This window comes from Solanum dulcamara, chromosome 3 (assembly GCF_947179165.1).
Source record: "Solanum dulcamara chromosome 3, daSolDulc1.2, whole genome shotgun sequence".
Taxonomy (NCBI): Eukaryota; Viridiplantae; Streptophyta; class Magnoliopsida; order Solanales; family Solanaceae; genus Solanum; species Solanum dulcamara.
Window position 1 is genome coordinate 15,501,623 of NC_077239.1, and position 26,877 is coordinate 15,528,499.

Sequence of the window (26,877 nt, forward strand, 5' to 3'; positions counted from 1 at the left end):
GAAAAAACCTATTAGTAGCAAATGAAACACAAATACAAATATAATTTGTACAAATATACTGTAGGAGATGATGATCCAACTTGAAGTATACTGCTTTAGAAGGAAATGGTGATCCAAAGTGATGCATCAATTGAACATAACGTAATGTGTCACACTTAGGGAGATGACTTCCTACTATGTCACTTTTTAGGGAGGTGACATTCCACTGTATCACTTTTTAGGGAGGGGACTCCCCAATATGTCACTTTTATAGGGAGGTGAAGTCCCAACGTGTCACTTTTTAAGGAGGTGACGTCTCAATATATCACTTTTTAAGGATGTGACATCCCCATGTGTCACTTTTTAGGGAGGTGACGTCCCAATATATTACTTTTTAGGAAGGTGACGTCTCAATGTATCACTTTTTAGGGAAGTGACATCCCAATATATCACATTTTAGGGAGGTGAAGTCCTAATGTATCACTTTTTAAGGATGTGATGTCTCAATGTATCACTTTTTGGGGAGGTGACATCCCAATATGATATGATGTGTCACGTTGAAGGAAGTGACGATCCAATATAATATGATGTGTCACATTGAAGGAACTGACACTCCAATAATATAACGTGTCACGTTGAAGAAAGTGACGCTCCGATAATAATTTAACATGCTGAGGTGACGACTTAATATGTCTCTATAATGGCAGACAATCCGAACACAATATTTCTTCTCGTAGTTTGAGAAGTCGGTAACATACCTGGTTGTCATTAAAGACTTTTTCATCCCTTCGCTCACAGAGAATTTGTTATTTTTGAAAATAAAGAGTTTAACATATGTCAAAACATTTAAATATTGTCATGATGATCTGGTAGCCGAGAAGAACGTAAGATTCTAGAAGAACGTCTGGCTTAATTCTTAAAATTTTGGGAGGATCTTTGAAATTTTGTCTCCAATTATAACAATGACACCTGTGAAGTTCAAATGTAAGGAGTAATAAAATTATAAGAATAAATGGTATAACAGAAGATAAGTTTTAAAAATGAAGTCATTCAGCTTATATCAGTTTGGATGGCATATCATCATTTTAGCTATTGTGCTGGACTATTTTACCTGCAACATTCAGAGAATGTATTATAAATTACAATAAAGTAGAAATAAATTTAGAAGATGAGTACGAGTAGAAATCACCTGAATTATGATGAGGCCACTGTGGGTCTAACGATCCCTTATGACTTTATAGTTCCTGCATCCAAAGAAAAATTCTTATTTTTTGAGAGATTGATTTATATTGGCTTTGCCTTGCCATCTTGATGCTACTCTAGCGTCTGTCTTGCAAGCTTGTCTGGTCTCAAAGTGTAGGCTTGATAGAATTTTTGAGGACCCTCCTAAAATATTCTACCCAGTTTAGATATATGAAAACTCTTGAACTTTCTCATAGTTTCTGATTGAATTTTTAAGAGAATCTCAAAAATTCTTCCCCAGTTGCAATTTCAATGAGATCTCTGATTCTGACATGTTGGAGAAATCCATATTTTCAAGAATGTTGGAGATCCTCTCAAAATTCTGCCCAGTTTTCATTATAAAGGGAAATGAAAATCTTATGGGGAATATGACTGAGCCGGTGTGGCACCTACGTATCCCGTTGAGGTAGGAATCAGGTCAAATGTAGTTCCCATCGGGAGATAAAAAGAAATAGGAAATTTTGATATGGATATGATCGAGGTAGACATAGACCGCCTACATATCTTATTCTTGAGAATTCATGTCAAACATAACTCAAATACAAACAAAGAAGTGCGATTACAAACGAAACAAAGCAATAAATTGAGATTACAGGGAAAGAAAGCAACAAACTCTAATTGCATAATTTGAAGATGCCAAAATTGCAACTCCTAGAAAATTTCATTCTTCTTTATGACTGGTTATACCAACGACTACTCATTATGCTTGGGCAACAGGTTATTGTTCACATTTGGTGGAGCTTCTGCAATTTTAACCACCTTATTGTCAATCAAGTCGTACAATTTGCGCTTGCGTGTCATACACTTCTCGGTATCATATCCAATGACTCCTGAGTGATAGGCACAACGTTTACTTGGGTCCTACCAATCACCTAAAGTATTCACATTCTTAGCTTCTATTGGATGGAGTATTCCTGCCTCTTTCAACCGCTCAAAAAGGTGAGTTCGTGATTCTGCCAACGGAGTGAAGACTCGAGGAGGGTTTCTTCTTGAAGTTTAGACGAGGTACATTGTTGCAAAAATTTTGCATCGATCATGGAGCATGATAAGTTGCTTGTGTATTGTAGACATGATATTGTGAAGCAGTATAACCTAGAGGTGGTTGACGGTTATATGAGGTAGATCCCTGAGTCGTTGTCATCATAACTTCTTTCTCTTTTCTCTTTCCACCTCCAAAAGGACTAGTTTGGAAGGCTCTGTTAGTGAATTGAGATGTGGTCAGACTCGTTATCCTCCCAATCTTGAGACCATCTTCAATCATTTATCAAATTTTGATAACTTCAGCAAATGTCTTTCCACCCATTGTCACCATTCGTTCGTAGTATTCTGAGTCTTGGGCTTGAAGGAAGTAGGTGATCATCTCCGATTCCTCCATAGGTGGGTGCACCCTAGACGCTTCTTCCTTCCAACGTATTGTATATTCTCAGAAACATTCCGTTGACTTTGGTTTTAGCTTTTTAGTAGAGATTTTGTTAGGAGCGATCTCAACATGAAATTTGTAGTGATCCACAAAAGCATTTGCTAAATCATCCCAAGTACGCTACTTAGTCACATCCTTCTTGGAGTACTATTCCAAAGCTTTTCCGGTCAAACTTTGATAGAATAATTTGATTCTTATTCCTTCATTGTTTCCAACACCAATCAATATTTCGCAGTAAATTTTCAAATGGAAGAAAGGATTTTCTGATCCGCTGAACTTTTCAAACTTTGAAATCTTGTAGCCGGGTGGCAGATCAACCTCAAGGAATGTGCACAACTATTCATATTTCACTTTGTGGTTACTATCAAACCCACGAAGACCTCTCATAGCATCTTCTATGCTTTTTATCTTCTCATTCATCATTTCAACATCAACTAATTTTGAATTATTTTAAATATCAATGTAGCGATCAACATCCTGACGGTGTAATCCCTGAATCTTGGTAAAAGGTGGAGTAGTAACATAAGTGTACGTTGTCGGAGCATGATGTGGCAGTGACACCATTGGAGATTTTGGAGGAGCAAATGTGTACAGAAGGGGACCATCCTGAGTTGGACGAACGAACAAAGCAATTTGAGTTTGACCAGAAGTAGTGAAATGGTCTCTCTGCTCAAACTCACTTGAAGTTTGAAACGAATATGGCACGGATCCAATCTGGCGAGCAGCAGGGGGGTAGGTTTTGAAAAGCATCTTGATATTGGGTTACCATGAGACTCATTTCATCAATCTATTTCTCTAAACAAGCAATGACTTCCAAGTATGATTCTATTTCAGTAGAGGAACTAGGATTGACCATGACATATGAAGGGGGAATTGGTTCAGATGAAACCACTGCGTTGATCAAACTGGAGTCCATTTTTGAACGAGTCCTCTTAGTAGTCCAAGTAAGGAGTGATGAGTCCGTAGCAACTTTATTCACTTTAGACCGTGTAAAATATGAATGTTTTGCTAGCGAATACTTGAAACGGTTTTTCTCTAGTCTTATGTAAAGTGAGCAAACCAACACAAATCAGTCTCTCTATCTGAGAAAAGAAAAGGAAATCTCAAAAGGTAAACGAGTTAGTCTATTAATTATAATAATTAATCAAAGTAACATATAAAAGAAATAATATTTATTTTTCTTAAAACAAGATTGGGCCATAATTCAAAGAAAATAAGACTTTGAAAGGGGAATCAAATGAATAGAAATTTGACCATTTTGTTGACTAAAATTTTAAAAATAAGGAAATTAAACCAGGCGAATTTTAAAGGTTCAAATGTTCACCATTTGATTTTTTGAAAGGGTAAATTGAAAAGAATGGATTTGTACAATTTGATTTGATGGTGTATTTTGGCAACGTTGGCTAAAAATATTTAAGAATAATGAGGTCAACATGAACTTGAGCGGTGACCTAATAATTTTGAGAGTTTATTTGAACATAGCACTTCAGTAATTTTAAACATATTTTGACAATAGACTCAAAGAGTATTTTTAGAAAAACTCAAAATTTGAATTTGTATGTCTAGTAACGTTCTAAGACTTTGGAGTGGAAAAATGGACCAATCATATTCAAAGCAAAATAAATGTATATGAACACACAAGTCCAACAACACGGACAATGCAAGTTATGTAGCATTTAGCACATAAACAATATATAATGTGTTCTAGTATATATGTGACCTTTTAAGACAAAGGTAAGCCTAACGTATGAAGGATGTGTATATCATTTGTGATAAGTTCTATTGCCTCAAAAAATATAAATTTATATAAACTTTACGAATAAGCCAAATGGGGATACACATAAGGGAAAGGGAAAAAACATCAGTCCCACGCAAGGGTACAATAGCAAATTATAAACTAAGTTTTCATATGAAGTTTTCATTCTTGAACTTCTACTAGGCTTCCAAGCACACTTTGAATGGAGGTCTTCCTTTGCTACAACAAAAGAAACTATATATAAAAATGAAAACCCTACCCAAGGGACAATGGTACGTATAAATGGACATATATATCCTTCAAATTCATCAAATAGTTGGATGATCGTCTTTTTCGATCGTGGTCCATTTAGACTCAAGGTTGTCTTCTAATGGACCCAATACACCTTGGGTACTGGGCAAAATTAGGCAAATACACCTAAATGATGGATTTGGCTTAGCTCTAACCTAGGTAGACTAGAGTGGCTTTTGAAAGACCGGTAACCCAAGCAGACAACATAGGATGGAACTCACGACAACCATTGGACGCAGGACGAACCAATACATCATCAATCATTCCGAAAAAGGTTTAAATATACAAAAGCTTGGCTGTGGTTATGAAAAACCGTTCTTTAATAGACTATATAATCAGTTGGAATATACCACAAAATGCAACAATAATAATAATATATTTAAAATTTAAACACATAATTGCAAAAAGTAACAATTAATACAAGTAAATAAATAGACAAATAATAAAATTATTTTGGTTAGAACCTAGATGAATCCCTAGTAGAGTCGCCATTCTATTATGATCCAACTTCGAAAACCAAGTTTCAAAACCGTTTCATAACTTGGAAATCATAACTTGGCTATTTACTATTTTTGAAAATAAAGAAAAGTGAGTCGCCACTTAATTTTAGGAAAATTAAGAAACCATTTAAAAAGGAATTTTGAAAAGAAACCTTTAAATAAACCAAAGTCGGATAAGAGTTCAAGCAATCCTCTAAGGAAGGTTTTACGCTCCTTAAAGGATCTGCTAATATGCGGTTGACCGGCGGATTTAAAAGTTTGGCAAATTTTAAAGGAAACTTAAATTATAAAAAAAAAACTTTTTTGTTTTAGAAATAATTAAAATTCTTTTGACACTTGTAAAGTCTTAAAACAATTCTAATTTTATAATTTCATCCATAGTTAAGCTTTTGAACTAAATTATTAGTTCAAACTCATAAACGTAGATTAAGAGAACCTTGTTCAACAACTATGAAAGGATATAGGAAATCCTTAAGTTATTCTTACAAATTCCCAAAGTTCGTCTAAAAGACAAACTAAATTAATTTTTAGAAAACTTACATTAAAAATGACTACAAAAATAACATGAGTAAATGATAAAGTAAAATAACCATTTAAAACTCAAAATGTTGAGGATTCATATAAGTTAACAAAAGGAAGTAATCATAGTAACACAACAAAAAACGAAACCAACAATATGAAAATCAGATAATATACTAAAGTTAGGCTTTTAAGCCTAAAATTAGCCATTTTTGGCCATTGCACTCTGCTGATGCATCGCTCATGGGTTTTAACCTAATAATATTAGCTTCCCTTTCATATTAGTGTCCCTTTCCACTTTACGTCCATCCAATTACAAAGAGGAAGGCTCGAAAAAATGATGGTATGGCCTCCATGGTCCATTTGGTAATGCAAGGGTGAGATTTAGTCAAAAAGGGACTCAGATCGGTGTCATATGTAAAAGAAAAGATAAAATCACATAAGAACTTTGCTTAGTCAAAGCTAATAAACGAAAGACATAATGATATTTTAAAGTATCAGATTTAAGAGTATCCAACTGTATCAATCTAGAGAATGCAACTAAGAAGTGCAAGTGAGATAACCTTAACTTTACTGAGAAAGAACCTTTATGGAGAGAATAAATCACTAAATGAATAAAACAAACATATATGATTAAGTCACAGTAACTCATGATAGCAACAAAGACAAAACAAGAACATATTTATGAATAAAGCATCCTTTGAGACATTAGCAGCTCCTTAGCAGAAATTCCGAATAAGATTTCTCATATATGACAAAAGAGGAAACAAAAAATGGGTTGGAAACTAGTTACACATAATTATGTTATCGAACCAAAATGCATAGGACTCGAGACCCATTTTAGAAAAAGTTGAAAAGATTTTCATCCATCAAATAAAATCACTTCTTAATTAATTATGATCTTACAAACAGAGGCATAGAATGAGTAAGAAATCTTAATAATAAGGTTACAAATACAGGCATATGACTATGATGAGATAAGCCTTAACCATAATATCGCGAGTTGAAACCAAGAAACGATATGAACAACATTCAGATTGTAGAAGAACAATAACCCATACTACTTACTAAGCAAGATTAGGGACTAGAAATTATCTTCAACCATGAAAATAAAGAACCATTCACATCAACACACTTTACGAAAAATAAAAATAAATTCATAAATAATTTCATAGTTCATAAAAAAAAATTAAATTCTAAAGAAATACATTTAATCATGCTTAAGGCCATTTCAAACAGAAAGTTACCAATTGGAATTATAAATGATATATGAGCATGAGCGCATGAGAGGGAATATAGTTTTTGAAACATGAATTCACACATCAAATAGGAACGATATCTAAACTTTCCAGCATTAAGCAGTGACTATTATATACTTGTGAAAATTGCTACAATAGATTATGAAACAACAGAGAAAATAGGCTGGACATTGCTACTGGACAGAACAATGAAGAAACTTGAAACTCATGACGAGAATTAACTGGTTTAAAGATAAGAAATCTCAGATTCGTGAGCTACAGGTAACACATGAACAGAGATAGGAATGTTTAACATATTTAGACATGAGGCACAGAATGATTAAAGTGTAGGTCTTGCTTGAATGACATTTAAGAGAAAGACGTTGACATCGGAAATAAGCTAATCTAACTATCATGGTCATTCCAAAAAAATAAGCGGCGGCGTGTCCAACATGATAAACTCCAGAAATGTAACAAACATCAAACATCCAAGTATTTGAAGCATTGGTCAAAATACAACATGTAATATGCCTGAACTCTGGTAGTTATTTTGCCTTAAATCTGCCTAAAAACACAACAACATTAGGCAGGCAACAACAAATCCAACATAATTGCAGCAAATAAAGACTCCATAACTCATGTTTGATTGAATAGCATTTGACTACAAGCCAGATTTGATCAAAGCAAAGAACTTGAAGCAAAATCTCATACGACAAATAATGGTGACTAAAAGATCAATATAACATTGAGCAAATTTAGTGACTTTTTCACATTCTGTCCATTTTAGACAAAATAAAAATACAAGACAACAATACAAATAAAAGAGCAAGGTTCTTTTTTATTCATATTTGATCAATAGAAAGAAAAAGAAAAATGGAAGACAATAACATTGAGCGGCTAAATGTAGCCAAGAAAGATCTTCAAGAAAATTCACACACAATATTCAACAAACAAAATAAAAATGGAGCATAATTTTAGGAACGTATAAGCATATGAACACACAAACCATTCGCCATCTAAATTGCAGAAACAATACATATAAAAAATCGAATACATTAAATAAGAAGCTATATGGCAGAGTTAAAATAAAGAAAACTAAAGCTAAACTAGGCTACTGAGAATACACACATCCTGAAGAATACAAGACAAAAAAAATTCCTATAAACCAAAGCAGCTAATAACCAAACAGAACAAACTCTAAATAACAGAAGAATAATTCAAAAAAAAATGATAAAATGACAAAAAGGTTACCTAGTTCTTGGTTGCGAACCGGAATGAAGAGTTGAGAACACGATTCCACCATCGACTTCAACTCAAAATAGCCGCAAATCAAAGAGGTTTAAGCTATTAGACTAAGAACTCCAAAACTTTATGGGGTGTTCCCTATTCTAGACCTCCAAATCCCATCCTAAAAAACTATTTTTATGGTAAAAATCTTGTACCCCCCCCCCCCCTCCACTCAATGAAAATAAGTGAACAATTTATAGCCAAAAATAGTGGTTGAAATTCAAAAAAAACCATTTGAGAGAGGAGGAAAATCTTTTTTAAGATCTTGTTTGAACTCAAAATTCCATAGATTAAGAAGAGTAGGAGGAAAAGGCTAACAAAGGGATGGGATTACCTGCTCCCATATTGACTTGAGGGAGATGGATGACCTTGGAATCATGCGGATTATGGGGGATTTTGTAAGGAAAGAGTTATTGGTGTTATTTGTTGATGAATGAAGGAAGAAATGAATAGAGGAGTACAGAGAATTTTGGATTTGGGAATAAGGAGATTGGGCCAAGTCTGAATTAATATTGGGCTAGGAAATTGGGCTACTTTAGTTGAAATGTTGATGAAAATAAAGGGGTTAAGGGACCTGTTCCTTTTCCTCTTCGACAATTAAAAATGATCTGATTTAAAATAATTTTTTATAAAATGGAAATGTGACAAACTTAAACTCAATTCATTATTTAAGCTTCTTAACTTCGACAAAACAAAATAATTATTTCGAAATAAAAGATTATTTATTAATTAGATAGTTTTAAATGAAATAAAATAAAATGCATAATTAACTTAAACTTTAATTTTGGTAAAACGATAATTCTAAATTTTATTAAAAGTAATAAATACATAAATTAACAAATATATAGAGATATATTTTATAGGACAAATTGCTAAATTGTCTGGAAAATGATCTCAAAGGTATTTTTGATTTTTAAAAATAATTATTTCAAATTGTTGGAAATTAAAGAAGCTTAAAAATTAACTAAATTGTGGATGGCCAAAATTGGGTGTCAACACTTACAATTATTATTTATATTTATTTAATGGGTTAGAAATGCATTATATATTTATTTAAATAAAAAACTTATTTAATTTAAAATGTAGTAAAATCGTTATTTCCATAATATTCAATCCAAAATTAAGTTTTAATTTAGAATAATTATTTATTATATTTAAAAAGAGGGAGAAAGAGAAAAAGAAAAATGAAAAGGAAAAAAGGGACCAAAATAGAAAAAAGAGAAGACGGAGAGAAAGAGGAAGAAAGAGAAAGGAGAGAGAGAGAGGAATAAAAGAGAAAGAGAGAGAACGAAAAAACAAAGAGAAAGGAGAGATTGAAAGAAAAAGAAAAAATGCTTTGTTTTTTACTATTTCGGATAAAAAAATACTGTCATTTTTGATAAAGTTAAAATATGTTCTAAAACTCGTAATTAATTCTATATATTATATTATTTAAGTAAATGACCCTAAATAATTTCACAATCCAGCCACTAGTTCCTATTTTTACTACTCTCACATGAATGATCACCTTTTCTCTTTCTTTCAACGTCCAACCACCTCTTCCTTATCTCTCTTAGCTCAACTCTTTCATTCTCATTCTTGCGTTATAATATATATATATATATATATATATATATATATATATATATATATATATATATATATATATATATGTTATTATTATTATATAATAGTATAAGAGTCTAGAGCACACATTTTGATGACGGCGACATGTGTTTCTTGGAATTACATTTTCATTAAAGGGGGTATTTTAGTCATTTAAATATTAAAAAAGAGTCTTCAATAATGTATATATGTAGAAATTATATAAAAAAAATATCATAAATTACAATAATTAACAATATAAAAAAACATATAAAAATTTACAGTCAAATAAAAATTAGATTGACTCTTCAAATTTTATTTGTGTCATATAAATTAAGACAGAGAAATAAACACACAGTATTTGAAATGGCTAATAAGTATTATAAATCACAACAATTAATAACATAAAAATTTAATAGACATATAAATAAACTAGAATTTAATAGACACATGTATAATTAGAATAATTTAGATACTTGAATTTTAGGATACTTAAATTTAGAACTTGAACTTAATTAGAACTTTGAAGTTGAATTTTTTTATTAACTTTAGAAATCTTGTTGAAGTTAAACTTCATTTTGAACTAATTAAGCTAATGTTGAACTTTAGATTAACTTAGATACTTGAATATAGGAAATTTTGAAGTTTGAAACTTAGAAAAATATTAGAAATTGGATACTTGAATTATAGGACTTTAATTTAGAACTTATAATTAGAATAACTTAGATACTAATTTTGAAATTTAGGTTTGTCTAATTTTTGAAATCTTTAGACTTTAGAACTAATTAAGTTAAATAGAGTTAGATATTTAAAGTCATGAAGTTGAACTTTAGGACTTTTGAAGTTAAACTTATAATATTTTTAGGTTTGTATAAATTTTAAACTCTTTAGATTTTATAACTAATTTGAATAACTTAGATACTTGAATTTTATGATATTTGTATTTAGAACTTCAACTTGAATGTCATGAGGTTTGAACTTAATTTTTACTTGAATTAATTAGAACATGAACTTATTTATAACTTGAATTAATTAGAAATTGAAATTAATTATAACTTGAATTAATTAGAACATAAAATTAATTATAACTTGAATTAATTAGTATATGGACTTAATTATAACTTGAATTAATTAGAACTTGAACTTAATTATAACTTGAATTAATTAGGACTTGAACTTAATTATAACTTGAATTAATTAGAACTTGAACTTAATTGTAACTTGAATTAATTATTATATGAATTAATTAATTATAACTTGAATTTAATTATTATATGAATTAATTAATTATAACCTAAATTAATTATAACTTAAATTTAATTATTATATGAATTAATTAATTATAACTTGCATTAATGACACTTGTAGTCTCGATGAATTGTAGTCTTTATGAACTAATTAAGCTTGAATATATATAATTTTGTAGATGGATCATCGTTTGTGGATGTATAACATGCATTATCAAGCTGGTGGTGGTTTGAAACCTTAAGTTATTGACGGCATAAGAAGTTTTATCGATATGTAATGACACTTAATATTTTTAAGAGAAATGGATTGGTTAGGTGTCCTTGTCATGAATGTAGGTGCTTGAAATTTTTTAATCCAGATATAGTTATGGTTCATTTGTATGGTAATGGATTTAAGCTTATATATTTTGTATGGGTTGATCATGGAGAAATAGATGGATTGAATAATATATTTTATAATTTACTGTCTGTGGATGAATATAATATGCTTGCACCACATGATCAAATTAGGATTGAACATGACAGGGTTCTACAGTAAAGAGAGAAACAAATAAAAAAAGGGTCCTGCCCTCCTCAGTATCACCTAGGAAGAGTCCATTGATTGAAATAGAAAATTTAGGAAGAATTAGGTTCGAATAAATTTCCTGGGATCCTCTTCCTTTCGAACTACAAACATGGGAATCATTGAAATAGCTCTTTGATTGAAAGAGGATGATTCCTATAATACATTACTCCAGTCGAGTCCAATGGAATTTCAAAATGAAGATATTTTTATTTTGTTCCAAACGTGTTGCAGAACCATCTAGAAAGCAATTGATATTGATACAGTTTGCTTCCTTAACTCAATTAGTAGGACCCCTAGAGTCCACTCCTTCCCCACACTACGAGTGAAAGGGAAAAAAAGGCTTTCCTATTATAACGGGTTGTTCAAAAGGATTCCCCGTCCTTCTCGGCCGGCATCTTGCTCTCGAGGGGGTGGGGTCCTGGAGCGAACTACTCATTGCTGTGTTTCCCCAATTGCATCTTCTTGGAATCACTAAGGAAGTAGGAAAGGATCCAGGGTTGCCTGAGGCCCTGAGAGCCAGGATGATTGCTCTTGAAGATGAAGTAAACATGGTCATGGGCCAATATCTCGGTGTTGTTGAAGGTATGAATGAACACTTTACCCTAATTGGTTGGGGGTAGGCGGGAGCTTAGTAGTTGCTTAGTCGTTCAAAAGTCAGACTGTCGTAAGCCCGACTCGACTCCGCATTGTTCACAAAATTTCGGGTCTTCTTTTTCATCTCCGATTACTCGATAATTTCCACAAGCACAAATTCCGCTTTTTATAGGACCAAAAATTCTTTCACAAAATAATCCATCCTTTTCCGGTTTATTTGTTTTGTAATGAAAAGTATAGGGTTTTGTTACCTCTCCAACTATCTCTCCATTAGGCAGGATTTTTGTGGCCCAAGCACTTATTTGTTGAGGAAAAACTGATCTTTTTTAATTAGAAATTCTTTAAAGATTTCGATTTTTTTCTATAATATAGAATCAGGAGGTCCTTATTTTAATTTTTTTTTCTTAGTGATTTACAATAGAACAAGTAATCAAATAGAAGAGAATGTATAGGAATTTCCATCTCAAGATTTAGAAGATCTTGTGTTGGTATATTCCTTTTATTATTATTTAATAATAGTATTGGGATTCGAATCCAGGTGGAGGGGTTTTTCTTGGTTGAATACAGAAAAAGAAGACTCCCTTTTTTTGTTGTGCTTCGCTAGGTCGGGTGGATATATATATGAATCCAAATCTGCCGAATCTCGGGAACAGAAAGACTTCACTTCAACTCAATAAATGACGTCTACTTCGTAAGTGCTAAGGCAAAGTATATCACCGAAAGGAAAGGTGATAGGGGAGCCTAGCCATTTCACTCTACCTGAGTAATAAAGTGGAAACCCCCCTCACGATCGATTAAAAGGAAAGTCGCCCAGAGATTTTATGAATTATGGGCGAACGACGGGAATTGAACCCGCGCATGGTGGATTCACAATCCACTGCCTTAATCCACTTGGCTACATCCGCCCCCTCGCCTACTTACAGTCCATTTTTACATTATTTAAATTCGAAAACAAAAGAATAAAGTTCGAATATTTCTCTTCTTTCTTATTTCAATGATTCTTATTTCAATGATATTATTATTTCGATTATTATTTCAAAGATAAGAATATGAAGTAAAAATTATATTTTTTGTGAAATGAAATAAAAAAGATATAGTAACATTAGCAACAAGAGGAACAAGTTATATTTCTACAATTTTCAATAAATATAAAATCAAACTCGAATACTCAATCATGAATAAATGCAGGCAAATACCCTCTCCTTCTTTTTCGATAATGTAAACAAAAAAGTAGAGTTCAAAATGATACATTTCAACATGATAGAGTTCATGAAATTGTCAATGGTGCTTTCGAAGTTCAAGGTGGGATGGAAATCGAATAATATTTTGATGAAACTCCTAATGAAGAAGCAAGACGCTTCTATCAACAATTAGAAGAGGCTAGTCCTCCACTATGTAAAGGGAGTCCACATTCTACTTTGTCAGTTGCAGTTAGGTTAATGATTATTAAATCATATTGGAGTGTTCCTCATGTGGCTATGGACTCAATGGTTGATCTTTTGGGCGAACTGGTTAATCTTGAGTTTAACATACCTCAGAATTTCTATCAGGCAAAGAGATTGGTTTTCAAGTTAGGATTGTCGTATGATAGAATTTATTGTTGTGTTAACGACTGCATTTGTTCTACAAGACCAATAGTGAATTAGAAAATTATAAGTTTTGTGGACAAGCTCGTTATAAGAGGACTCCTAGAGGAAAGATGGTCTCAATTAAGGCGATGCATTATTTACCTCTTATTCCTAGATTAAAGAGGTTGTATGCATCGATGAGGTCTGCCCCATATATGAGATGGCATCGTGAATATAAAAGGTCATCGGGTGTCTTGTCTCATCCATTTGACGGAGAAGCATGGAAATATTTTGATAACATGTATCCTGATTTTGCTAGTGAACCAAGAAATGTAAGATTGGGGTTGTGTGCAAATAGATTCACACCATTCTCTAATGCTGCCTGACCTTATTCTTGTTGAACTGTATTTCTTACCCCGTGAAATCTTCCTCCTGAAATGTGCATGACAAGTCCGTACATCTTTCTAAGCTGTGTTATTCTGGATCCTCGGAATTCTAAAATTTTGATTGATGTCTATCTACAACCATTGATAGATGAGCTTAAACAATTGTGGTTTGAAGGCATAGTGACTTATGATATATCAACAAAGCAGAATTTTGTTATGTGTACTTCTTTAATGTGGACTATTAATGATTTTCCTATATATGGAATATTGTCTGGTTGGATGACTGCTGGAAAGCTTGCTTGTCCTCATTGCATGGAAAATAGTAAGAAATTCACCTTAAAGCATGGAAGAAAAAAATCATAGTTTGATTGTCATCGTCAGTTCTTGCCAATGGACCATGAGTTTAGAAAGATGAAACATGCATTCAGAAAAAACAAGGTTGAAAATGGCCCTCCACCTCCATCACTGACAGGACATCAAATTTGGGAGAGAGTTTTGCAATTGCCTAAAATTATAGAAACTCCACCTTCTAGACTTTTTGGATATGGTGTTGAACATAATTGGAACAAACAGAACATATTCTGGGAGTTGTTGTATTGGAAGAATAATCTCCTACGACATAATCTTGATATGATTCATATTGAGAAAAATTATTTTGATAATTTGTTTAACACAGTGATGGATGTTAAGAGCAAGACAAAAGACAACCCAAGAGTTAGAATGGACTTAAAGAAATACTGTAGGAGAAAAGAATTATAATTGTAAGAACTACAAAATGGTAAAATTGTCAAGCCTAAAGTCAGTTTTTCATTCACATTGGATGAGAAACATGAAATATGTGAGTCGGTTAAAAAATTGAGAATGTCAAAGGGATATGCTTTGAATTTGGGTAAGCAGGCAAATCTGAATGAAGGAAAGTTGATAGGTATGAAAATCCATGCTTTTCATGTATTCATGAAAACTTTGATTTTCTTTGCTTTTAGCCATCTACCTGACAGGATATGGAAGCCAATCACAGAGGTAAGTCTTTTCTTTAAAGATTTATGTTCTGAAAATTTGTTGGAAAGTAGTTTAAACAGGATGGAGGAAAATATTTCTATTATTACTACAAAGCTGGAGAAGATCTTTCCATGTTATTTTTTTGATGTGATGGAGCATCTTTTGATTCATCTTGTAAAAGAAGCCCGCCTTGGAGGTCCAGTTCAAATAAGGTGGATATATCAATTTGAGAGGTAATGTTTTTCTTATATAAGTAATTAAGTTATTTTTCTTATATATACTATAATTATTATTATAAGATATATTGATATCTACATATAGAAAAATTGGAAGTTGCAAACAAATAATTAAACACAGAGGAAATATCGAAGGATCAATAGTTCAAGCTCATATTGCGAGAGAAACTGGTGACTTTTATTCTTATTACGTTGGGGATGAAGTTTCATGTAGGATAAATAGGCCTAATCGCAATGATGAAGGTGAGTAATCCGATGTTTCCACTGATTTTAATTTTTAATCAAAGTGGTCGAGGATCTAAACGGCGTGAAAGACGAGGCTTCACTACTATGGAAAGACAATCCGTTGTGACCCATATTCTGCTTAACTGTCCAGAAATTCAGCCATATCTTAAGTAAGTGTTAAATTATATTACCAAATTATATAGTAATAAGTGATTACCAACTAAAAAAATTATACATATCAATATCAGCTTGTTCGTAAATACATGGAGCAATGAAGCCATATATACGAGGTTTTTCAAATGGCTAAAGGATTATGTAAGTGTGAAAGCTTATATTGAATCAATAGGTATAATGTATTCATTTTATAGTAAATTGTATTATTTTGAAATTAATTTGTAGGTTTATGATGAATACTCAAATGTCGAACATTCTCCATTAGTGAGAAAGATAGCACTCGGGCTTGAATCTCAAATTCATACAATGAATAAATATTGTGTGAATGATTTTAAGTTTCAAACTGAAGAAGTTTCTATGCACAAGAAAATCAATAATAGTGGTGTGTGTGTTCAAGGTGATGTCGACGGTAATGGACACACTGTTGAATATTATGATGTCATTTAAGAGATTATTGAAGTAGGATATTCAGTTGGCCTAAAAAAATAGTATTATTTTGGTGTAAGTGGTTTGACCCATCACACAGAAGCACAAGGGTGGACCAACAACATAATATAATTGAAGTTAAGCACACCAGACAATATGGAAGTTATGATCCTTTTATCATTGCCCAAAATACTAAGCAAGTCTATTACGCTCCATATCCATTGCGTAGAAAGGTAGATTGGTGGATTGTTATTAAGACAAAGCCTGTGGAAAAAAATAAAATTGAGAATGTATTAGCTGTGGCGTACCAAAATGATGTTACATTTGTTCAACAACAAGTTGATGTTGAGTTGGAAATCACACTAGAACATCCTCAACATATACTAGAAGAAGTTTTTGATGATGAACTTATAATTCAAAATGTTGAGGAAGAAGTAAACGAGGAATATGAATCATTTGAGGATGAGGATGGGATGACAATGTATATGATACAACTGAGGAGGAGTAATGGAAGGATGACGAAAATGAAACAACGAGGAGGAATAAAGTGGTAGATTATAACTAGTATATAAGTTATTTATTTTGCTAATGCTAAATTTATTTAATTTATTTTTTATATATTGTATTGTTACTTTACATACAGATGTCATCAGGTGATGGTGATAGATCGCGGGATCATCTTGGGGTTAGCCATTCTGGTAGATGTAAAAAGAAGTTTAGGAAAACTGTTGACCCTGAGGATATCCAAGACATAATATTTTAGTGTCGGAGATGCAGCACCGCCGAGTTAGTCCTACACATATTCATATTGTGCCTTTAGAGACTATGGATCCTTTAGTTTATCATAGTCAGTTCTGCCGACCACGCGACGCTTCTTCTTCTTCAAAGATCAGATATACTTCATATGATCAAACCTACTAGCTACCCACAGAGGTTATTGCTTGACCCTCGAGAGTATTATCTTCGTCTACTCCATCTCCCACAATTTCATCTTCCGGATCTCAATCTCCTCACATATCTACTTTGAGAGTTAAGATATTCTAGTGTTGAGACTGACACTCCTACAACATCCGTTTCACCTTCTTCTGCTGCTAGATCAGAGGCAGTATATGATGTGCCTGGGTTAGCTCCTAGGTAGAGGGACAAACTTTGGAGAGTCATGATTGAACTTGATAGATCCTCGTAAGTTTAATGTTTTATTTATTTATTTTTGTTACATTAATAAATTATTCATGAACTAATTACATGTTTATTATGTGTCTTGCAGGTGACATCCTTCGAAGGAGGATGCTAGGGCTCTTTAGGAGAGTATTAGGAGGCTATATATTGAGCCCTATCACTATTGGCGGGAGATTCCAAACAGTATCCGGCAGGGAATGTTTAATGAATTCAAGGTATATATATGTATGTTTAAATCTATTTTTTTAAGTTAAGTTTAATATTTTTACTATACTTAACTAATTATTTAACGCTATTCATTTTTTTTAGACTTTATGTACCTAGGAGACAAGGTACAATATGGTCATTGCAACCACTTTTGAAAGAAAAGCGAGCGCCAGACTGTCTAGATGGATGCTGCCTCATATATTTGAAAAATCATGCCGGTATTGGGATAACGAAGAATTTAAGGCTTTGTTCGATCAAAGAAAAAAGCTAGATCCAGCCTAAAGGGTGGATCATTGCACACTGGAGGTGCAAAGAGTGTTGGTATGATTCAGAGGGAGATGGTAAGGTTTCTAATTTTTAAATTTAAATTCATTTTCTTAAATAAATTATTTGACAAAATATTATTTCATTAATTGTATTTTTATTTATAGGAAAGAGAATTGAGATGCACTCCCTATCGTTATGAATTCTTTAAAAAGACTCATGTGAAGAAAATGACTAATTCGTCGGATCCGGATGAGTGAGTGGAGGAAAGAGCCGAACGAGACTATGTAAGTTATTTAACATAATGTATAATATATTTTGATTCTAACTTTTATTTTTAATATATATATATATATATATATATATATATATATATATATATATATATATATATATTGATTATAACTTTTATTTTTTAATATGCAGCAAGATTATGAGCGGCACATAAGTGAGATGGGAGATTCGATCCAGCTAACGCCTGAACAGTCCAATCAAATTTGGATAGAAAAAGTGGTTGGAGGGAGCGACAAGGGCCAAATATATCGAATGAGCTCTAGGAATGACGTACGACGACTCCAATCAGGTTTAGAAGATATTGGATCGTCACATCAAGCCGAGCTGTTGACGGGATTCAGATAGCTGCTATGTCTTAGCAAATTGTAGAACTTATACATGCATTGGCAGAATCTGAGGCAAAAGGGGTTGAGGAGAAAACAATTATGAATGAGCAAGTTGAGCAAATTAAAGAACAAGTGTTCAACTACATCCGTTAGCCTTCACCTCATTATTCAAGAGGGTTCACTCCGGATGACTCCGACAATAGTGATAAATACATAGCAAATAGTCCTTAGGTTCCCTATGTTAGTTTATGAAAATTTTGAATTTTTTTGTTAACTTTGAAAGACTTTAAATCGTTCTAAATTACGACTTTATTTGTTTTAAGTGTTTAATTATGTTTGTTATTATGAATTTTGCGTATTTTGTTTGTTATTAGTTGTGTTGGAATGAACTGAATTGATATGAAGTGAATTGAATTTTAATTGCAGGTTCTGCTGTAAAAACTGTTGCAGAAAAGTGATGAACACGGTCTTTGAGTCCGTCGCTTTTTCTGGAATTTTTTAAATTTTTTTCTTCAGAAAAGTGACGAACAGGGACTCTATATCCGTCGCTGTTCTGGAAATTTTTTAGAACACCAAGAACAAAAGCGACGGACGGAGAAAATTTATCCGTTGCTTTTCTCGGGAAAAAAATTTTAAATTTAAAAAGAAAACAACATAGTCCGTGGTTTTATATTAAATAATTAATTTTTAAAAAATTAAACCGACAGAGTCCGTCGTTTTTTAATTAAAAAAATATTAGGGGCGACGCAGTCCGTCACATTTTGCGTCCCTGTCCGTCACTTTTTTAAAAGGTCGAGCAAAAAAGCGATAAAAGTGACTGCGTCGCTTTTCCGTCGAGTTTGACAAAAAAGCGACGTAGTCCGTCTCTTTTTTGCGTTGTTTTTTTGTAGTGTGATAACTCTCTATCTCAATTTTAAATTATAGACTTTACTAATACAAAGACGATTAAATTAAGATGGATGAAGTATAATATTCTCTTTCTTTTTAATTTCGTATCTATGTACGAAAAATATATATATATTTTATATGTAAGTATATATTCATCCCGAAGAACACAACACAGGAAGAAACCCTTCACTCTCTCTATTTGATATCAATCATCCACTAGACAATCATCAAATTAAAAAAAATGCCTCCAAAATCATCACTTTTACTCCAAAGAATCAACCCCACCACAACCCCTACAACTTCCACCACCACCAGCACCTCCTGTAGACAACTACAAAGACGTACGCCCATACCATGTACCAACCAAGTCCCAGATTCCGTCGTTAATCACCATACTCACTCCATTAGTCCGAACCAGTGTTGCTCCGCAGTGATCCAACGTATCTCCGCCCCCATCTCCTCCATTTGGTCCGTCCTCCGCCGCTTTGATAACCCTCAAGCGTATAAACACTTCGTCAAAAGCTGTCACGTTATCGGCGGCGATGGGAACGTGGGCACGCTCCGTGAAGTGCGGGTCATCTCGGGACTACCAGCTGCTAACAGCATGGAGAGACTTGAGATCCTTGATGAGGAATGCCACGTCATCAGCTTCAGCGTCGTAGGCGGGGATCACCGCCTGGTGAATTACCGATCTGTTACCAGCCTCCACTCCGATCCGAACTCTGGCAATATTGGGACGACAATCGTCGTGGAATCGTACGTTGTTGATATACCAAATGGGAATACTAAAGAAGAAACATGTGTGTTTGTGGATACTATTGTTAAATGTAACCTCCAATCCCTTGCCCAGATCGCTGAGAATTTAAGCAGACGAAACCCTGCTAATTGAAATATGCTACGTAGTGGTGTCAAATGAGTTGATTGGATTCAAATTTTAACAGATCAAAAAGGATAAAATCACTAAAGGGATTGATCATCACCAAATTTGTTCGAAGTTTGCCTGGATTGGTTAAGATAGTTAAAGAACGAAACATAATTTAACACGTTTGAACTTAGATGAATTGGGGGAATTGATTTTGCCCAAAAACAAGGCGCGCGGTTTCTCCATGGAGGTCATCAAAAGAGTGAAGCACATTAAAACGTCTGATCGATTGATGATGCTTTTTTGATCAGAAGATATCTTTTGGGTACGAAGACAATACTAAAATAATTTCATTTATTTTACCATGCTTTTTTTATATCTTGTCCAGGTTGTCATTACTTGTTGAAGATAAGTTCATTGTCATAAAAATTTTTAAAAAAGATTCATTGTCATAAACTTGTTATGGGAGGAATTTAATTTGTTTCTCCTTTGGTGCCTCTTTTTCGTTCTCTATCTAATTTTTTTTTCTTTCAAAATTTCATCTCTCATTTGCTTGTTTATTCTTTTTTATGGTATAAATCGAAGGTCAGTAAGTAATGAACCAAAAGAAAAAAAATGGAAAAAATGTCAATCTCAAATGCAAGTATTTCATGTTAGTTTAATTTCCTTATTTTGTGAATCATTCGCTTCCGGAAAGTCTCAGGGTAAAGCGGAGTAAAGTGTTTCCTAACAAAGGCGACTCCGTACCCAAGAGATTTGAATCCAAGACTTCTTAGTTAAAAATAAAGGAGTACTTACTACTTTATCACAGTTCTTGTTGATTTCTCATTGAGTTGTTATATTTTATTTGTTGAATTTAAATTTCAAGTCATATATATCACGGGAGATTGAATTACGAGATATCATCAATTAATTAATTGCTATTTTAGAATCAGATGAAAATTTGGGTTCAAATTTTTGTCTTGAAAGAGAGATTCAAAAAAGATGGAGTAACTAATTAGCGAAGTGTTTTGTTTTATTTATTTTGCTTTGTTACCAAATTGAGTACAGTATGGGTGATAGAATAATTTCTACATACATTGTATCTTTTATTTAGTACTCAATAAATTAGATAAGTTATGATAAATTACGAATGCAAATTCACAAAACTTAGATCATCAATTTGTTTCTAGTATCTCATTAGTGCGGAGATAATCAATATTTGATAAAATTTATTGAGATGCACCTAAACTTGCCAAAAACCGTGGTTGCAGAATCCACGTGAATGGCTGATCTCAATGGATGCAGTTGTGATATATTAGTAATGCTAGCTAGCGATTAGCTTACAATATGTTACAAAGGGAATAATATTAATCGTTTGTCTCTGTATATGTTCTACGAAACTAAGTACGATGTACCCATTACATATGATTTATTTAATTGTGATTGATTACTTTATTGACTAAGTTAATCAAGTTTACTGGCCCGCACGATAGTTGATAACCTCGTAAAATTTTTGGGCAAACCAATAGAAACTGCTCCTTCGAATCTTCCTACGACCTTCCTACTAACTTTGTCTTATTTATTTATTTCTATCTATTTTGTTGGTGAAATATTTTTCCTCTGACGAATCTACAGATATGAGACAACAGTGATTGTTCAGAAAACTCTGGTAAAAATATTTATTTGTATTATCAAGTTAAATTGACTTATAATAACATATAACTTTTTATCGTAAATCTGATATAATAAATTTTTAAGGGGTCGTTTGATAGAGTGTATAAGAATAATGCTAAATAGAGTGTGTTAGTAATGCTTGCATTAGTTATTTTTTACACATTGTTTGGTGTGGTATATTAAAAATAGCATGCATTGCATAATTTTGTCTTAAAAATATTTATTTACAAAGGTACCCTCCACAAATGTGGTGGAAAAAATGTAAAAAAAAGTTTTGTAGGACAATTGGATATTTAACCATGCTAATACATGTATTAAATCTCGTTGCACTACTAATACCTAGAAATCCATGGTATTAGTAATACATACCTTAATACACCATAGAGTGTATAACTAATACAACATAACATGAAAAAGTGTACCAATTAAGATACTACTAATATACCAAATTAATGCATACATTATCTTTGCTAATGCACTCTACCAACCGACCCTTAAGTGAATTGAGGATATAAAAAAATTCTTTGTACTATCATTATATAGTACCTATATCCAAGATAAGAAATATTTAGCACCTTGCTTGTCATTTTTGCTTTATTTTCCAAAAATTACTATCATTAAAATATCCCCTTCGTACCATTTTATTTGTCATATTGTGCTTTTCGAAAGTTAATTTGACTAATTTTTAAAGTTAAATTATATTACTTTAATTTAATATTATAAAGTAAAAAAATTAGATATTAAAAAACTATACAAAAAGTACTATAAGTTACAATATTTTTCATATTAATATGATAAAAAAATATATCTTAAAATATTAATCAAAATTCATATAGTTTGAATTTTAAAAAGGAAATCATGACAAATAAACTGGAATGTAGGGAGTAGTAACAACGTACAAGAGATGATGTATAAAAAAAGATAGAAAGATGGAAAGTAAATGTGAAACCTAAGAATTTCCATTTGAGGCAAAACCTAAAAATATATGATTATATTTTATCAGTGTATATAAATTTAATTGAATAACTGTACAGAAGTATAAATCAAATAAGAGGATAATATGATGAGAAAGGAACACTTGGGGTTGTTGTAAGTTGGAATGAACTATTTTTTTTTGTTGAAAGAGGGACCAATTAGCTGATATATATATATATATAAAGAAATTGCAAGTTGCATTCTTTCAACAATATATATATATATATATATATATATATATATATATATATATATATATATATATATATATATATATATATATATAAAGAAATTGCAAGTTGCATTCTTTCAACAATTGTTTGCTCCTTTATTAGAAGATATGCAAGTTGCATCAATTGTTGGTATCATCTCACCTCATTACTCTTTGTTGTGTTGTGGACTTTGAATATGTTTTATCAAAGATTAATTAATTATATTAATTGCAAGTTGGAGTTGCAAGTGGATGTACTACTCATTAGCGTCTTTTAATGATCATCTTGTTTCTTGTCGCGATTATATATTTATTATTACAAATTACTTCACACTAAATTCCACTCCAAATTACGTATTCCTCAGTTCTATATTAAGTGAACTTTTGAGGGATTTTTTATTATTCAAAATAATTAAGTTATTTAAAGTTAAAATAGACGTTTGAAACTTTTTTCATATTTATTCTTTTATTTATTAAAATTTTATATTTTTTAGGAAATAAATTACACTACTTGCCAAGTTATATTTATGATTTTACAAAAGGCAATAATAGAAAATATGGTTCAAATTATGTCCTTGATTATTTTTCTTAATATATATGCATTGCCTCATAAATTCACTTAATATAAAATGGAAAAAGTATAAAAAAGATAAAAGAATAAGTACCTTGAACCAAATTGAGAACTTGTCTCATAGCAGGAAGTCTCTTTGTTGGCTTTTTTTTTTTGTTTCTCTATAATTATTTTCTCTTTTTGCCAAAGAATCAAATATATATGCCCAATGAACTAAACTTATGGCCAATCCATAATTTTGTGTGATTGGATGTATGAAATATATTGTACACATTTCAAGTATAAAATATGATTTGTTTCTTGAATTTTTGCAGAGTTTATTAGTCTAATGTCACTTAACTAAATTATATGTAGTAAACTTATTATTTTTTATTTTTTTATTCTTTTATAGCCATAAAATATATTCTAACATGTCTTGTGAATTTTCCGGCTGTTGACTCCTATTTCATTATTAAATATAAACATGGTAATATGTGTATATGGTAAATTGGTATTATGATAAATATAGAAATTATAGGCCTAATGCGTTAAGTTTTGGGTAGCCGAATAGGTTAGCGATTACGATTTGGGTAGCTGAATAGGTTAGTGATTCAGTTATTTCCTTGTGTATAAATAGATAATATGGCTAATGAGAAAGGTGTGAAAATTTTCCTAACTATTGTTCTCTCTTCCGTGGTTCTTCTTTCTTTATTTTAGTATAGTATTAGAGTCATACCTCCAGTATTGGTCCCCAAATAGATTGTTCATGCATCTCGTACTGAAAAGTATCTGGACATGCAGGAGGAGGGGGTGGGGAGGGGGGGGGGTGAATGAAATTTCATATCGGAAATGGATGGATTCTTTAGACTCTTAATATATATGGTTTGAGCAATCCCTCCCCTTTTTGATCCAGCTTTGTGGTTGAGTTATTCTTAAGATCCATTGGTATCATAGATATACTAATGTGGATACAGAAAATCCTAGAGAAAATGTCATAAATAGTCCTTAACTATATGAGTAAGTCTAAAATGGTCCCTTAACTATATACTTACCAAATTTAGTCCTTTAACTATTCAAAAACATATCAAGTTTGGTCCCTTAATAATACACTTACCGAATTTAGTCCTTTAACTATACACTTACTGGTTTTAATCATTTAAGTATTCTAAAACATATCAGGTACCAAAAAGGTTGTGGTGGAGAAGTAAGTACTCTTTCATCCTTAATCGAGGATTCATCAAAGAATCTGGAATTGAACCACAGACCTTAACCGGGCAACTGTAGCTAATGAATCGACACGAGTAAGCTAGACCACAGACGTTAAACCAGGTAACGATAGCCAAGGGCCGAACATAGGTAAGCTAGACCACAGACTTTGATCGGGTAATTGTAGCTAAGGAGCCTGATCACAAGTAAGCTAGACCACAAACTTTGACTGGGTAACTGTAGCTGAGGAGCCGAACACAAGTAAGTTGAACCACAGACTTTAACTTGGTAACTGTAGCTAGGGGATGAATTGAATTAGAATTAGCGACCAACCACGCGTCACTGGGAGTACCCCAAAATCGAGTGTCATCAATGTGCTACTCCAATCCAAACTAAATATAACCCGAATCATTGAGAAGATTCCCAAGAATCACGAACCAAACGATATAGGAACGATAGGAGAATAGGGCATTATGGAGGTAAGGTCACAAGTTGTGTTCCCTCCTAGCTAAAGCTCAAACTATCAGACTCAAGTCTGCTATATCAGTCTATAGGGAGCTAACTGTCCATAATGATTTTGGATAAGTTTTAAGGCCCAACAGCACCAAACTCACGCAAGTCTAAGGCAATTAGTAGCTTAAGCCTAGACTAAGGCCAAACATGCTTCCAAACATATAACCACAGTCAAGACATTCATCACAAGATAGGAACAACCAATAACAACAAGAGTCATACTTAAACAGTCCAACAATTTCCCAAAAATAACACATACATGGATTCTAGGAATTTATCATGCTCAACATCCAACCCCTCTAAACTCATAAAAATCAATATATAATTGCCTAAACAAGCTTAGTCTCACAAGGGTAAAATCGTAGCCTACTTGTCGGTCGACTGCATGCTCTCCAACTCACAAAGCAGGATCTTTTCCCTTTCGAGAGGCCTCCGAATGCTTCTATTGTATAAATAATAGAATCATAACATTAATACGGTCGTTATGAAACTAAAATTATCGAATTCGGAGATCAGCCAATTTCGGGGTCTAAAGCGGACAATGTGGGACTCGCATCTAGAATTCCAGAATTGACCCCAAAAACAGGTTCTAAATAGCACCCCAAGCTCAAGGATAAAATTATAACACAATTCGGGATGGAAAAAAAATGTAACATGATCATGCAACAAAATCCTCAAAATTTAGACTAAAAAGGTGAAAATGGCAACAACTTGATCAGCGATTTCTCAAAAAATGAAACTCTCCCAATCCAAATAAATTAGACCATAAGGTTCGTTACGAAAAACACCACAACTTAGACTCAAAAATTATTAAAAATGGAGTTCATATTATCAAGATACAATCTCCAAAAATTCAACAAAATATCAATCCAAAAATGACTAAATCAGTAGCTAATTTCAAAATTTTACCAAACACAATGCCTCCCCCCTCGAGATTCTTAGCTCACCACCGGATTTTTCATGAAATTATCTTGAATCTAGACTATTGAATCACCTAATTTGAGCTTGTATGGAAGGAGATATCGAGGTTGAAGTTTGGAAGAAATGCTAAAAATTCGTACTTGATAAAAGACCAAGATTTGGACTTCGTGAATGTGGCCAGAGGCCCGCGAACGCAGAGGCAAAAGTCCCACACCTCTGTGAATGCAGAGAGCAACTTCCTGGACCTCTACAGACACAGCCAAGGACCCGCAATAGTGGAGAACGAATCTCCTTGCACCAGATATCAGCTAAAAAGCTGAGTTTTATCAAGTTCAAATACTTCGACGGGGTGCTCGAAATTCTTTCAGAATACTATGCATGCAAACGAGATATGCTACCCAATCAAATTTAATGTTTCGGAACAAGGTGGTTACGACTGAAAGTGGGTCCCACACCCAAGTGCCATTTTGAGCCAAAATCCACAACGGGCATCAATATTAGACTAGAAGCCTCGGGAAGTGAACAAAGGGTCATTCTAGACCAACTCGACTTTTCGGAGCTAACCACATTGTCAGAATCTTCATCTGAG

General features: G+C 32.7%; 1 protein-coding gene and 1 long non-coding RNA gene across 2 annotated transcripts; one reads left to right on the plus strand and one right to left on the minus strand.

Annotated features, from left to right (window-relative positions):
* Positions 1 to 766: 766 nt before the first annotated feature.
* On the minus strand, positions 767 to 3,930 carry LOC129882440 (uncharacterized). Its single transcript, XR_008765758.1, has 2 exons — positions 1,169 to 3,930; positions 767 to 1,090 (listed from the first exon to the last, which is right to left on the minus strand). It is a non-coding gene; the product is annotated as an uncharacterized LOC129882440 (long non-coding RNA).
* Positions 3,931 to 19,532: 15,602 nt separating this feature from the next.
* On the plus strand, positions 19,533 to 20,742 carry LOC129881572 (abscisic acid receptor PYL4-like). Its single transcript, XM_055955743.1, has one exon. It carries the CDS (start codon positions 19,636 to 19,638, stop codon positions 20,281 to 20,283), a length of 648 nt encoding a protein of 215 aa, XP_055811718.1. The 5' UTR covers positions 19,533 to 19,635; the 3' UTR covers positions 20,284 to 20,742.
* Positions 20,743 to 26,877: the final 6,135 nt, after the last annotated feature.

Excerpts from the sequence above, each read along its gene's own strand:
- LOC129881572 (XM_055955743.1), top strand. The coding sequence starts at position 19,636 with ATGCCTCCAAAATCATCACTTTTACTCCAAAGAATCAACCCCACCACA.